The 16,377-nt window shown below is 33.8% G+C and overlaps 1 protein-coding gene across 1 annotated transcript; it reads right to left on the bottom strand.

Moving 5' to 3' along the window:
• Positions 1 to 1,566: 1,566 nt before the first annotated feature.
• On the bottom strand, positions 1,567 to 3,057 carry LOC149530637 (S-adenosyl-L-methionine-dependent methyltransferases superfamily protein). The gene has a single exon (XM_089810633.1). The coding sequence runs from the start codon at positions 2,841 to 2,843 to the stop codon at positions 1,806 to 1,808; it is 1,038 nt and encodes a 345-aa protein (XP_089666759.1). The 5' UTR covers positions 2,844 to 3,057; the 3' UTR covers positions 1,567 to 1,805.
• Between the last annotated feature and the right edge of the window lie 13,320 nt (positions 3,058 to 16,377).

The following is a 16,377-nucleotide window of genomic DNA, read 5'->3' as shown; positions in this document are numbered from 1 at the left end:
ATGACTTGGCTTCTTGAGAGCTACATGATCAGATAAACTTTTATACAAGGTTCCCAATATTTACCCAAAAAAAAAAAAATGGAGCTATCTTCCTTATAAATTATATCATTGACTAAATTTTACATAAAGAAAATATAATGATTTTTTTTTGAAATTTTCATCATTTGATCTTTGTATATTTTGTAATTGAAAACAACAATTTTTTTGAGAAAATTTTGTTGTGTTTTCAATGAATCTAAAAAAGAATCACGTTTGACTTTTTTTTTTGGTCTTTGGTGCATTTTGTCTCAAGATTAGCCGGTGCCAAAAAAACTACGTGAGAACACATATTGATTATGTTATATAGACATTAATTATATATATTTTTAATGATGATTTATTTTTTACTATACGAGTCATGAATAGTACTCTTTGGAGGTATAGCATAAAATTCTAGAAGAAGATAGATCAAGATTGACTTATCAAAGTTTCTTTTGGAGTCACTTTGCATTAAATTGTAAGTTCAAATATTCTAAATGTAATTAACTCGCTTGAAAGGAAAAAAAAATGTACTTTGAACAAAGTACTTCAAATGTCAATTTGGATTAAATGAAAACATTTTGCACAACTCATTAATTAATGCTTAGATTTATTCTTTTAAAAGTTAACTTGTTATTTGTAGATTAGATTGTATATAAATTTGGTATCATCAACATTTCAAATCACATCATCTAGATGGAAGGAGGCGTTGAAGCTCTCTCTCATCCTAACAAAAGAGTGTGATTATCTCCTTAAAGAAATATTGTAATAAATTTATCTAATCACATTTTGTAATTCATCATCATGTTGACAGAGAGTTGTAATATCCCCTTTCATTGTGGTAACAAATCATTATATACAGGAAGATACCCACTAGTTGTTATAGCTGACTTCGCACGCTCAATCGAAGAACCCAAACAATGTCAAAATTTCTATTAAAAAAATATATTGTTCTCACACACAACTTAACTGCTTAAATCTAAGGTTTTAGCTTCTCATCAATAACGATGCACTCGACAGGAGGCATTATACACAAAAGGGGCAAAAAGTGGTCTAATAAAAGTGTTCACCAATACTTGACCTCCCATTTCACTAATCATCATTCATTCAATCACTAAGAGTGGTTCACATAACTGTCTAGTAGTGCTTCATAAATCTCCACTGGTGGCTCACAAATCTCCAGTAGTGATTCATCAATCACCACTAGTGGTGCACAAATGAGCCAATCATGGAACAAGAAAGGCATAAAAAGTCGAAAAACGACCAACTACAAGGATATAAATGATCCACTACTGGTATACTCAACAATTGAAACCAAGTGAACAACTACTAGACTCCAATTGACTGAGAAAGTTGTAACATCTAATTGAATGAACCATGACCCCGATCTTTTATCATAATCAAAAATCACAACAGAAAAGAATTGTGATTTCTCATTTTATCCCAATGACTAATCAGAAAATAAGAAAATTGTAATGTCTCCTTTCGTGCAAATTCGATCGAAAGCACTTGATAATAGAAAAACTAATACACAATCTGATTCACAAATAAAAGTAGAATTTTGGATCGATACTATCTTATTGATTTCTATTATACATCATCATCATAATAATATAAACAAAAGAGATCCTTACAGAGGCCAAAGCTCCGAGCCCCGTTATTCTTTTGCCACGACGGGGGACTGTCGGCCACACAGAAAAGGAAAAATCAAAAAATTCCAACCTCAAATCTGAGAAGAATCTCATCTCATCTCCTTTGGAGAAAACCTCGGAAATCCTCCGTCAATTCTACAAACCAGATCCCCTCGGCCGAAGAATCCAGTGCTCGCCGTCACACTCGACCGTCAATCCCCTGACTCTGGCAAACAAATTGACGGCCCTTCTGACGCCACAATTGTCCAATTTCGTATGATAATCGTGCCCAAACATGACGCCCCCTGGCCGGAGCAGAGCATAAGCCGTATTAATGTCCGCCCAGGCCGACAGAAAATCATGGGCGGCGTCAACTTCCACGAGATCCGCATAAACCCCAATCTCACAGAGCTTCCTCGCCATGGAAACCGTCGAAAACGGCAGCGGCAAGACGACGGCCGTCAAATTCATGTGCTTCACGTTCTGCATAAACTGGTAAAGCAGCGTCACGTCGCCATTAACGAGTCCCACGTCCTTGAATTTCTGACGGAACCCCGGCCAGCCCCTGAAATCATCAATACACAGAATCTGAGTGCTAAGCCCCTGCTCATATGCGACCCTAGCCATATGGATCGCCGAGGCGCCTAAGAAAGTGCCTAATTCGACCACGGTACGGGGCTTAACTTCCTTGATGAGCCGCTCAAACACAGCCCCCGTTGAGCCCCACCCTTTCACGCGCTTTGTGCGAAGAAAGGGCTTTACGTGCTCCGGGGGGAAGCCGTCAAACGGAGAAGTCCCGTTGAAAAGTCCGTCAATTAGGGTCCGCCGGACGTCATTCGACGGCACTGGTTCTGCGCAACGGGCGTCGAATTGCGTCAAATCTGATGTCTGTGATGAAATCTGATTCTCTGAGAAAATCTGATTTTGTGAAGAAATCTGATTTTGTTGGAGAAGGAGTAATGGTGTTACTGGCTTCTTAACCGGCTGGGCCGGTTTGGCGGCGCCGCCGTGGGAAGAGACGAGCGGGGACGTTATGACGCCGAGTGTGTATGCAACGGCCGCCATTACAGCCGCCACTGTGCATGTCCGCCGCCGCCTGTGATTGACGATGTGGTGGTGGTCGTCCTTCATCTTTACAGGCTTTTGCATGGTTCTGAAGATATTGTTGAGGGCTATGTAATTTATGGTACTCATTAGCAGGAAGGCGTTGGAAGGCTTCGTTATTTTATTTGTGTGGCAGGTGATTGAAGTTCAATGCAAGTGAAAGGGATGGAATTGAATATTTTGGGGTTGGGTTGGTGCACCAAGAGGTTCAACTGAAAAAGAGATTTGCTTGTCTTGTGCCGAGCCTCGTGGGATGTCTAGATCGTTCGTTGGAGCCGGTGATATCTCAATTTCTTCATGTCCTTCCTAAGTCGTCTCCTACCTTTTTATTTTCATTTTCATTTTTGTAGTTCTAGGAATTAGGTTTTTCAAATTTTATTTTAAGGAAGATTTTGTATAGTTTATAAAGAATGGTTTGAGTTGATTATTAGATCTTTGGTTTGAAATTGTTTTGGTTAATAGTTGAGGAGTGAGGGGTATTCATTTTGTCAAATTTGCCTTATAATATTATGTGATTACATGACTTGATTTTTTTGTTTTGAAGATACATTCATAACTATAGTATCATTGGTAATTATTATCATGATACAAACATTAAATTGAAATACAACATGTCAAAAGCATGTTATTCTAAGATAATTATTATACAAAAGAAATTAAATTGGTATATTCTCTAACAATTAAATATTTATTATTGTTATTTAATTATCGCATTGACATTTTTATCTTAATTTTTTAAATTTAATTTATGTATTTCTCATAATAAATATTATTTTAATATTATTCAATTAGCTAGCACTCTCCTTTATAAAAATCATATAATCAATCATGTTAGAAACACATAAACAAAATGCAAATTGTTATCATTTGGATAAATCTTTATAAATAGTTATACTTTGAGCAATAAGCTTTGAATGATAAATGTAAAACTTGTCAACATCATACATGTCAAAGATGTTCATACAAATTTACTCCAATAAAATACTCACAAGTCTTAGAATTTAAAGTATCTGCACAATGAAAGTTAATGTGCTATAAATTTACAATTAAAAATGACAAATACAATTTTATAACTTAATCCAATATTATTATTCTACCCATATTACATAATCATTTTAAATTATTTAATTAAACTTGGATTTGGCTCTAATTAACATTTATTTATCTTTTCTCTCCATAATTAACAATTTTTTTTAATTAAGTATATTTATCATTTTATTCTAATATAGATTGAATAATTGCATTATTTAATTAATTTTTCTTATAATTAAATATTTTCAAATATTATAATTTTAACTAATATATCACAATCAACCGGTGATCTAGATTAATAAGTTCATATTATGAAATAGAGGAAAATAAATAAAGAACCCTATAGTCATTTTTTTAAATTTTAAATGTTTCATACTCAAAAACTTTTATTTTGTGAATAATAGATTATCAAATAAGGAAAATAATCCACAACTTTCCATGAGTGATGTTATTATTGATCTTTAAATGAAAGGAGCTCCTCATAAAGATGGACAACTTTTAAACGGACTTTTTCATTTTTAAATATTTCATGTTCAAAATGTTAATATGTAGAGACGTGCTATGAATTAATTATCTTTAAATGCTGAAAACTAACAAATTATAATGCAGCTCCAAAAATCAGAATAATGAAATTATTTTAAACTCTATTCCCTACTCACGAATCAGCAGTATAGCTTGCCCTTATAATTCATATAACATATTTTTGAATAAACATTATTAATTTGCATTGGATTTTACGTGCTTTCTCATTCACATGCCTTGCATGCCTTTGTCATATATGGTTTATTATAAAAAAAATTAAAATATTTTTAATAAGTTGTCCAATACAGTCATATGAAAGCCATCCACGTGCTTTATACAGCGATGTTATTATTATTTTTTAAATAAAAAAATGTAGTCGTCAATAGGATGTTCCCTTTCTTGGATAATATTATCTCCTTAAAGAAATAAACTACCAAATTATAAATTAATAACAAATGCCATAATTGCCTGCACGTAATGAGAGCAATCTTCACAAGCAACATTAATATAAACTATAATTCCCTAGGAAGCTCCACAAACTTTTAAAAAAATCAAATTCTTGAAAAGCCATGGCACATTCCCCTTTCCCCTTTTGGTTGAACCTTTCAAGAACTAACCACTTTTTAGTATTTTTATAGAAATTATACCAACAAACTTAAATATTATCAAGTCATAATACAAATAATTAATTTTCATAATATTCTTCTAATTGTTGGGTGATGCGACGCGCTCCCCTGCCCACAGGTGGTTAATTATGTGGTGTTCCATGTTCACTAACAGTCATGGCTTTTGGTTGGTATGACTATCTCCCCCTCGAAGCGCATACCAGGTGCTTACGCGGGTCGGAAAGGCACCGGGGAGATTTGAACCCATGACCAGGCCAAAACCAGGCCAAAACCAGGCTCTGATACCAATTGTAGGGCCCATTTTCCGTTGCACCAAAAGCCATGACTGTTAGTGAACATGGAACACCACATAATTAACCACCTGTGGGCAGAGGAGCGCGTCGCATCACCCAACACTAATATGGATAGACGGTTTTAGAGCACGTAAAATAGTGATGATGATGAGACTTTATTTGTTTCCTTCGGTAACCCCAAAAAAGCCGCCCAAGAGTAAGTTAAGGAGTAATTATACAATATAAATTTCATCCCCCATGAATTATTATTTTTAAAATACTTTCAGAATCCCAAGAAAGGTAATAATAAGTATAATAAGCATTGCTCCCATTTCCACAAAGATTACTTATTGTATGGGACGGTGCACGTGCACTCCAAGATCTATGAAATGGATCATCACCGTACACTTTTCACAAGCCTTTCTTTTCAGGTGCCCTGATTTCATGAGGTTAAGTAAAGAATGAGAATATTAGGCAGGTAAGATTTCTTGATAGGAGGAAATGTGATATTCTTTCCCTCGTTTTGTAGGACGTCCAGGAATAAAGGCCTTTTCAAGATATTGCTTATGCTATAAGCAACGTTTCTCTCTCTTTTGACTACTTTTTATGATATTAAATACCAACTTGCTTTTTGTTTTATTGGTAAAGAGGTTCTTGGTTTGGAGAGAGTTCATTTGGATGAGTTTTGGGATAATGTTATGAAAGGTTATGTTTTTTTAATGAAAGGCTCTATCTTTTAAATGATTTTAAGGTTTTCAATCCTTACTTTAGAGTTAATTATTATCTTTTTATCTAAAAAGTTAGCTGGCCGTTGACTTTCAGTTAAAGTAAAAATAAAAATGAATTTTGGATTATTATTTCTTCATAATAAAAAGAGAAGCATAATATGATAATAGCAATGCAATTTGTTACAATAAAAAGAGAACCATAATATGATAGAAGTGATAGAATTTGTTAACAAGTGGATTATAATACGATAATACGGATTTTTTTTTACAGGGGAGATCATGATATGATAGTAAGAAGTCTCCCGAACTTTGTCACCCTTTGCACAAAGTGGGGGAAGAGTTCTCAATCCATTGTGGATGAGAGTGTTGGATTGTTCAACAAGAGATGTTTTAAATTCAGCCATGTGGTGATGAATTACAAAGTCCCCTAGCTAAAAAAAGAGAATGTGGGATCCCCAAGGATTGTTGAGGAGAATGTTCAAGAAGGTGAGTCTTCATCCATTCCTCCTCCCAAAATGGTAGCTCTAATTGTTGAGGTAGGGAGTAAAGACTAGGAATAAGATCAAAATTTGGTCAATCCCACGGCAGATGAGAGTTCCAAGGAAGTTGACAATATTATGGGTGAGTGCCCTTTCTTAGAGGGTCTAAATGATATGTTGAATACTAGAAAAAAATTATCTGCAACCTTCATTGGTTTCTATTGTGTTTGTGCTAAAAGAGGGTGAAATCCCAGGTGACCTTGGTGGGAATGGGATTCCTAACCCATCTAACAAGCTTGTTGAAGAGACTAATGAGAATATTGGTTGTAGAAAAATTGAACCAAAGAAAATGATTTGGGGTGATAAATCTTTCCCTTTCACCCCTAACTTTGGGGTGGTGATTGTCACTTCTTCAATTGTCACAAATGGTATACCATTGGAGGTGACTAAGGTGATGGTTTTATCACCTTATTCTCATTTTCTCCCTATTCTCCAATGGATAGTGATATTGGAGAGTGATAAATTCTTAAAAAGAAAACAAGAGGTAGCAAGAAGATCGATGTTGGAAATGAGTTGAAGATGGGTAGACCCTTAGATAGAAGTGCAAGAACAAAGGAAATGGCTAGGGAAAATGTGAGTGGGAGGAAACTAACACTAGAGGGTTCCCATAAAGGTAAAAAATGAAGTTCCTATCTTGAAACATGAGAGGGTTGAACAACCCTCAAAATTAATGTGCTCATACACTACTTTTAACATGAAGATTGATGATTTATTAATTCACCAGATGAAAATGTCATCTCCTTGTTTTATAAATTTAGTTGGTAAGATTTTCCTAGTATAAATTTTGTGTACGACAAAGTAGATGATGCTTCAGGGGATGAGGCTACCCTATGGAATCCTAGGACAACTACTGGTAACCCTAGTTTTCTCTTACGCAACTATATTGCCACCTCTTTTGCATGTAACAAATATTCTTGGTATGTCTTTAATATTTATGCTCCCAATATGAGGTTTGTAAGAGTGGTGATTTGGGAAGAGATTTATGAGTTTATCTAAATTAATAGGGGACCAACTTCATGTGTATGGAAGACTTCAATACTCCTTTATATTGCTCTGAAAATTTGGAGGAGAGATGGATTTCAGTGACAACATGTGTGACTTGGCTAAGTTTTTACAAAATTATGATCTCCTGGATGTGGAGCTCCAAGGGGCCCCATTCACATGGCCTAATAATAGAAAGGGTCAAGACCTTATCAAGTTGAAGTTAGATAGACTAGTGGTCTTTGGTGATTGGAACCACTTGGTTTCTTCTACCCTCACTACCCTATCTTGTAGTGTTTTTGGCCACTTGCCTATTCTTTTTAATTGGTTGGATGGTCAAAGAAGTGATCTCAAACCTTTCCACTATGAAATTGTGTGGCATTTCCATCCCGATTTTAGCAATTGTTTCTATGAGTGGGGGGGATTATTGTTGAAGGTACAACAATGTACAGATTGAATATTTAGAATATTAGGAAAGAAGCATTTTTTTGGAGTAAGAGTTCCCATGAGGACATTTTAAAAATAAAGAGGAGATTGAGGGGGAGACTAAGCAATTATAGCTAGCTATGGCTAATAGTGGTGCTTTAGTTGAGACTCGCGGAGAAGAAGAATTATGGAGAAGTAAATGGAAGGAGAATTTAGCTAGGAAGGAAATGTACTAGAAGTAAAGATCAAGGATTCAATGGCTTATTGAGGGAGATGAGAACACTTCTTTCTTTCATAAATCACCCTTGAAACATAAAAAGAGGAATATTATCAAATCCTTAATGGATGTTAATAACGACCAATTGACAAAACAAGAGGATATCAGTAGATAAATTGCTCAATTTCTCTCAAAGGATATTGCTAGTCCAAACATAAACATTGATATTAATGTCATAGATGGACTTATCAACTCCCTACCTAGAGTTGTTAGTGAAGAGGAAAATGATATCATTGTTGGTCCCGTCACTGAAGAGGAGGTTATCTCTGTGAAAGCATACAAATCTCATGATTTAGATGGATTTTCTCTAACTTTCTTCCACTATTTTTGGGACCTTATCAAGAGGGATTTGGTTAGAGCCACTAGGTAGTTCTTCATAACAAGTAAAATCCTAAGGAAATTGAATAACACATATAGTTCATAAAGTCCCCAAACTTAAATTACTTCTTTTAGACTTCAAGCCCATTAGTCTCTGTAACAATGCTTACAAAGTCTATTCCAAGGCTTTAGTTAATAGAATTAAGCCACATTTGGATAAATTCATTTGGCCTCCTAAAAAAGGATATGTCCTAGGAAGACAGATTCTTGATGCAGCTATAACTACACATGAGGTTATTCATTCAATGGAGAAGAGAAGAAAGTTGGGAATGGCTTTGAAACTTGACATTTTAAAGGCCTATGATAAAGTGGTTTGGTCCTTTCTCTATGATGTTCTAACTAGAATTGGATTTAATAATAAAGTTATTAGAATGATTAAGATGGTGGTGGAAATTGTTAACTTCTTAGTGTAGTGCCTACCCCTAGTTTACATTTCTATTATCATTGCCAAACTCTATTAGGCCAGTTTTATGCTTGATATTTAGTAGCATTACTTTTAGATTATCAAATGTTGTTTCAAACTTAGTTCATTTATGATGAGATTTCTTGGTACTATACTTCATGTATGCATGATGATTATTACAGTGTTTTCAGTTATTAATGATGATTAGTTAGATGGATTATTATGTGTCTTCATATGGATACTTACCCCATACTACATGTGTATGGTGTTCGTGTTTATTTTCTTTATGTATGGCATTTCTAATGTGGTTAAGGGAGTTGTAGTCACCTGCTAGTCGAGATCTACACAATGCATCACTTCTTGCCATTGCCTATTTTTCTTAGAATTTAGTGTTTGTACATGCATGGATTTTATGCAGGTGCCGAGTATTGACTTCCCTGAATTACCAAGATGAGCGTACCCTATTGCATTATCTCAATGGTAAGAGAGGGGAGATAAATTCTTAAGTGCAAATCTCAAACCTTTAAGCCATTTGTCCTAGATAATTAGGACAATTGTCTAGGTTGAGTACCCTCTAAATGCGTCAAATGGCGTTAATTCATGATTATAATCCTTTTAGTTTGATTTTGTATGTGTTTTGTTATGACAAGTTTTCATATTTTGGTTTATGAGTCTTTGGTGAATTTTCTATTAATTAAATCTAATTAAATGATTTAATTAATGATTCAATTTAATGGAAAATTATTATGATATTTTAATATTTAATTATATTTAATTAATTATGAAATTAATTAAATAAAAAGAATTAAATTTGAAGATAAAAGCTATAAGAATAATTTTTAGAATGTGATAATATGTATTTAGTTTAATAATAATATATTTATAATTCACTTTTAAATAAATGCTAAATAATATTATTATTTAAGTTAATAAATATTTTATCAATTTAGTTTTGAAAATAAATTAAAAAGTGAAAAGATATAATTTATCAAAAGTTTTAGATTGCATGATGTATGCATGAGATTAAAATATAAGAAATTAATTAAAAAGATAAAACAAGTGAATTTAATAAAGATATTTTAATTGCATAAAGTGCGCATGAGATAAAAATTAATAAAGTAATTAAAAGAGAAGTCAAGTAAAAAAAGTAAATAAAATGATTTAATAATTCAATAAGCGTGCATGGAAAAGATGAAAGAGAGATAAAGAAAAGTTTAATTAGAGTTGAAGTCTGGTGAGCAAGGAGTTCTCTCAGGGGAACGCACAATTAGTACCCCAATTTTAGGGAGAGAACTCCATATCACAATTTGGGGCTTCATTTTTGAAGGATTGTGAATTTGGAGAAGGAAGGAATTGTTGGAAAGGAGAAGGTTCTCAGAGGAGAAATTTCTCAACAGTTGTCTTGGGCATAGCGATTAGCATCAGTGTCTAGGTAGATGCTTGTGATTTTTCGCTAAATTTATTATGCTCTTGCTTTCTCGTCTTCATTGTGTCTATTGAATGTATATCTAAAAAAATTTCTTGCGACGAATGTTTTAGTAGTGTGTATTTCTTGTATATATGTAATCCTCTGTATATGGGAAAATTAAGGGATCAATATAACCCTCTTGCTATAGATTCTAAGAAAGGAAATTAAGCCAAGAAGGGTTGAACATTTAAAGAGAAAATATTCTTTAAATTTGGTAGGTTTGTTGTATTTGCTCCATTAGATTAATGCTGGGTTTGATTTATTTTTATTTTTAAAATTATATATATATATTGTTTTATAATTTTAAAAGGGGGATTATGATTTTATAAAATTTAAACAATTTATATATTTTTTTAAAAAAATTAATATGGAGAGGATGGGGGGGAAGACCCCACACCCCATCCCTCCTCTTTATTTCCTCCACCCACATGTGTATGTAGTAGACTTTGCTACTGACGCAACGTACTCTACCGCAGGAGAAATAGAGTTGTTGCGCATGCGCAAGGCGACAAGCCTTAAAATGTGTAGGATATATATTTTTAATTTTATTAAAGTTTATAATTATATGTTATAAGATTTTATTTATTAATTAATATTAATGTATGTTATTTCATATATATTAAATATTATTTAATTTATAATATTAATAAATTTTAATTTATAAAATGTTAAAGAGTTATTATTAGTTATTATTTTATTAATAAATTTGTAATTGTTTAGTAATAATTTAAATTATGTTTAAATAAACTATTATTATTAATAGTTAAATTAAGTGATTTAAATTATGATAGTATTTAATTGAGTCTTAATTAAGCTATTATTAAAATGATTTAGGATCATAAATGGCGAATTATATACTTTATTAATTAATTTAATTTAATGTGATTTAATTAGGACTAATTAATAAGAGAAGTTGTTTAATTAAGTTTTAAATTTATTAAATTATTATAATATTGATTTTATTAAGATCATAGATTTTTTTCCCTGGAAATGAACAAGCATTATTTTAATAATTTTAATAAATAATTATCTTGGGATTATTTTAGAAAATTGACCTAAAATCAAATAGGGGTAACATTGTAAATTATTTAAAAATAAGAATGGGTTAATTCGTAAGGGTAAACTATGAATTTCGTCTACTTAAACTATATGTCAAACTAGAAACCAAAACCTTACTTTTAATCCAATAGTGTGTTTTCTATATCAAACTAAACTATGGAATCTACATTTTGTTTTTTGTTTGTTGTCCATGTTCTGGGGTTTTCTGGGGTTTGACCTAGCTTTGACCAATCTTAGGATGTTACTAAAGGCTTGGATGTTATGTGTTTGTGATGTCATGTTGATGTTTTGATCTCGATCTTTTTAACCCAACCGTGGTAATGTGTTTGGTATACTCTATGATGTGTGTTGATCTATTGATTGTTATTGCTTTCCAGTTTTCTTGTGTGACATTGAGGTGAATGTATGACATTCGTGACTTAACCATTTATGAGTCCTCGATCAGTTATATTTGAATTGCTTTCCAGTTGCTTTGATAGGACTGAGGTGTTTGTTTGCTTTATTCTTGGTGATGTCATGTTGTGACATGTTGACTTAACCATTATGAGTCTTCGAGTAGTATTATTTTTGGGAAGCTTTCTAGTTGCTCGTAGAGAACTGATGTGTTATTATGATTATCTTTTGATTCGTCTTAGTCACTTGTATAGGGCTGAGGTGATTTTATATGATTCTTTGATTTATACTTTTATGAGCCTAGGGGAGGTTATCTACTTGTAATGTCGGGAAGTGGCTTGCAATGGGGGCCAGGGCCCTAAGTGGTTCCCAAGGTAACCCATTGTAAGTTGTTTAATAAGTGAAAACACTACACTAAATGGGAATAAAATGAACCTAATAAGAGTCTTTGTATATCCTCGCCCATGCCTTGAGTGCTAGTATAGAATAGGATGTGAGTAGAGAGAATGCTTGGTTGCGACCTTGCATCAGTAGTATGCCTTGTCAGTACGAGAGGATACTAGTGGTCGCATAGGGATCACTAGTGGGCCACGATCCTGAGAGATTGCCAAGGTAACTCTAGCATGATTCATGTGATGACACTTGCCTGCTTATATAGTAGGTTTCCTGTGTGTCTTGTGTGCCTCTGGGAATTAGATGTCAACTTATCTTAGAACCTTTGAGTTAGATTGCTTTAGGATTTCCTGGACATAGAGAGTACTTTTGATATTTGGTTTGATATCCTATTCGGGACGTGAGACTTGATATCCTATTCGAGACTTGAGACTTGATATCCTGTTCAGGACTTGAGACTATCTCCTCATCATAGTGGGAGTGGGCCATTTAGGTTCCATGCGGTTAGGTGGTAGAGCTTTTTAGTCTTACCATTGAGATCCATCTATAGTCACCATGGCTAGAGCATTCCTTTGTATGCATTTCCTTTCATTCTATCTATGTATCATTATGATGGATGGTTATATTTTGTGATGGATGTTTATATCTTTTATAATGAATGGATATATCATGTATGGTGAATGGTTTCATTTATTGTATTGTACTTTGTATCATGGATCCGAGAAGGATAATGTAATTCTATTTTTATAAATGTATATTCTTTTAGCCTTTCATACCTTGTGACATGTACAGTGGATGATTGAGCATTCCAAATTTTTATTGCCAAGTGGCATTTGGAACAAATGTATATTATTTAAATGGACATTGAACTTTTTAATTATTCTTTCATATGGTAGTGGTATTTATTAGACTTGGTATTTATTAGACTTAGTATTAATTAAAATTTAAATGTGACTCAACGTCTTGGGATCCTTAACGAATGTAACCTATCATGTATGCTTTTAGTTGATTGTATGTTTTTGCTTCCACTACTTTATGTTTGATGTGTATGTTTAATCTTTCTTGTTTTAAAAAAAAATGTTGGCAAACTTAGTAAAACTTTAGGTTAATTCTTTTGGGTCCCTTGGCGGGGCGTTACACTTAGCTTTTGTTAATGGTACTCTTGGGATTCTTTTAATTTGGGCATGGTGTTGGATCCTGATGTGATGGGATTTCAACTACCTCATGAAAATGCAAAGGAAAACCTAGGAATTAGATAAAAACCATTATAGATGATTCAATGCAGACCAATAGGGCCAACTAACAAGAAATTTTAGTCTTCTTCCCTTTGAACTCTGTAAGATTTGGGTGGGTATACCTCGGAATCTATCCTTACTCTTCCTTGCAATGTTATTTATCATAAATCCAAGTAAAATATATTTTTTGCCTTTTCTTCTTCTAATCTAGAGATTACATAAAGGATATAGGTGTTGAGTTGTCATTATGCACGATGCTAAATGGCAGGAATTCTTGCGAACTCCACTCTTGAAAAGATGATGAATCAACTCCAAGGTTCTGGGTTGATCTTGTGACCTACTAGAATCCATTTAGTTGAAGATAAATGTGATTGTTCACAAGGAGGCCTTTTCTAGTTCATTTTGATTTCGGATGAGATGAAGAATCTGCACACTGCTTCAAAATAAAACACGCAAGAAAGAACTATGTTTTTTTATTTTATATTTTTCATGAATGCAATCTAACAATGCAACTAAAATGAAGTCATATTCTAACAAAGGGGGTTAGTAAAGAAAATAACATAAAATTGAAATCCTAACGGACATAAGCTATGGAAAACAATACATCTGCAAGTTAAGCTTTCAAATAAATTGGTGGGTAACCAATGAAAGAAGGAGCATTGCTTCCTTGATTCCACCGATGCAATCGTCGGCGAGAAACTTAGTGATTGTATGATGTTTCACCCTTCATCAAATTGCAAGGCCACAGAAAGTGTGCTCATGCAAGACAAAAAGTTATGCAGGCACAATTTGATGATTTCTTCTCAAGCTAGTTACGTCAATGAAATTCATCAAAACTGTAGCAAATACCAGAATTAATGAATCATACAACCAAAAAAAAAGAAATAAACTTTTGGCTCAATCACAATTCGATGAACATACATCCACAAAAATATGACACATTTAGGCAAGAATTAATACACTCCAAATGTGAGCACCAAAAGCATAATTTTATTGCAAAATAATGGCGGCCCCAATTACATATTACAATGGACTATTTATAAGAAATCGTCTCCTCAATTTGTGTTGAGAGTGATAGATATCTTCATGCAATAATATGTTTTTAATTTAATAAAACAAACTAATTAAATAAAAACTAAGCATCTAACTGGTGCTTAGTAGGACTCCATCCATTTCATATTCATTAATTCAATGCATGAGCCTTTACATGTCATAGAACAAAGAATTTATGAGAGAAGAAAGAAAAAGAAAGCCTTCAGTCAATGTGGAAGTGTCTGGAAGTCTCTGGAAGTGCCAAAAATGGAAGTTGATCCTTCACTAGGCATTTGTCAGAGTTAAACTACCGTCAAAATGTGTTTATGATGCATAGAAAGCTCTATTTTTGCAATTGGTAGTTAACTATTAGCATACCTCTAGAAAAGAAGACCTATGCACCTGCAAATATGCAGACCTACGTAGGTTCCAAAATCTCAAAATTTTACTGAATGTCAAAATTGAAAATCTGACTTCTGGGTTTTGTTCCGATTCATCCCAAAGTTATGTCTGCATGTTTGCCCTTGAATTTCTCTATACTCTTAGTAATTTTAGCTGCATTTGGTAAATCTAGAGCCTCATATTATCTTTGACCTTTTGTCTATAGTTGTTTACCTCAATTCAAGTCTCAGCAAAATCCTCAAGTTTGCTATCCAACTCTAATAGGGCTTCCTCTTTTCGAAAAGCCTACCAGATGTCTTCATTATTAGGAGCTTCCTCAAAAATATTCTTGAAACTCTCCACTACTACCTCTATAGGCAACAACTTCTCTCGTTCCTCATCTTGAAAAATCTCTAAACATGCATTTCTATAATGCCTCTCTGCTTCCAAAATTCACTCTCAGGCTTGGTCCTTGAGCTGATGGATCTTCGCATGTAATGTTTCCATTACTTTATTACTATCCACAGTCTTTTCTATCCAATCATCAATCAAATCTAACTCTTTTGCTATATACACATCTACCAAAATCTTGTACCTTTGCCTCTTTATGGCTTGCAAAACTTGTAAGTCCTCACTCTAGGCCCTTACCTCATCCAATATACTGAAATCCTACTCCAAAATTGCTACCATCTTATTCACATTTTTCCTGCGTAGCATGTAGTAACTTAAGGTTCCCTTGGATGATCAAAAGACCTTTCTCTTCAAAACTTTCCCACCACTGTTGACAAGCTTTCAAAAATGGGTCCAAATGCACACCTCCCCCTTCTCTTAATATAGTGTTTAAGGTCTCCTTGGGGTGCTTGGGATTTAGGGGACTAACAATTTTGGCTAGATATCCTCTTATGATTTCATTTTACCTTTGAAGTGTTCGGAGTTTGACCTCATTATGTTCCGTATTCACGAAAACTTTCTTAATCCCCATACTCACCATTAATTTGGTTGTATCCAATGTGGGCCTCCCAAGCATGACCTCTTTGATTTGATAATCTTGTGGACCGAGGCTTTTTGTATCTTTATTAGCAGGAGGGACAACCACTTATGCGAACAAATCTTGATCCCAGGTACTATTGACAAATGCCAATGGTCTTGCTTCTTGTGATGGAGACTCAGGTTTATTAAAAATATCAGCCAACTCAATAATATCCTCCTCATCTGCCCAAAATTGTGGGTTCATGCACCTCATTATCTCCTTTCTCAGCCAACTTAGAACCCGTTCACTTGAAGGCTTGCCTCAGGAGTACGAAGGAGTATGTTCGGCTACTTCCTTCCCCTTATCACTCCTCCTCTGATTTCTTTCTCTTTCTAAGGGCTCTTTTTATGTGGACTCTGTCTCTGTAGACCTTGTAGTTTGCACCTCAGTATCTTGGGAGGCTGGTTGAGAATATTCTACCATTTTTCCCTCCTTTGACACTTCATCGA

This window comes from Cupressus sempervirens, chromosome 11 (assembly GCF_028749045.1).
Source record: "Cupressus sempervirens isolate cs-2001-9-10 chromosome 11, ASM2874904v1, whole genome shotgun sequence".
In the NCBI taxonomy this organism is placed as follows: Eukaryota; Viridiplantae; Streptophyta; class Pinopsida; order Cupressales; family Cupressaceae; genus Cupressus; species Cupressus sempervirens.
Note: the sequence above shows the minus strand (reverse complement) of the source record. Positions and strands in the feature narration are given on the sequence as shown.

What these genes read in the sequence shown, in the direction of transcription:
- LOC149530637 (XM_089810633.1), bottom strand. Translation starts at nt 2,843, where the DNA reads ATGAGTACCATAAATTACATAGCCCTCAACAATATCTTCAGAACCATG.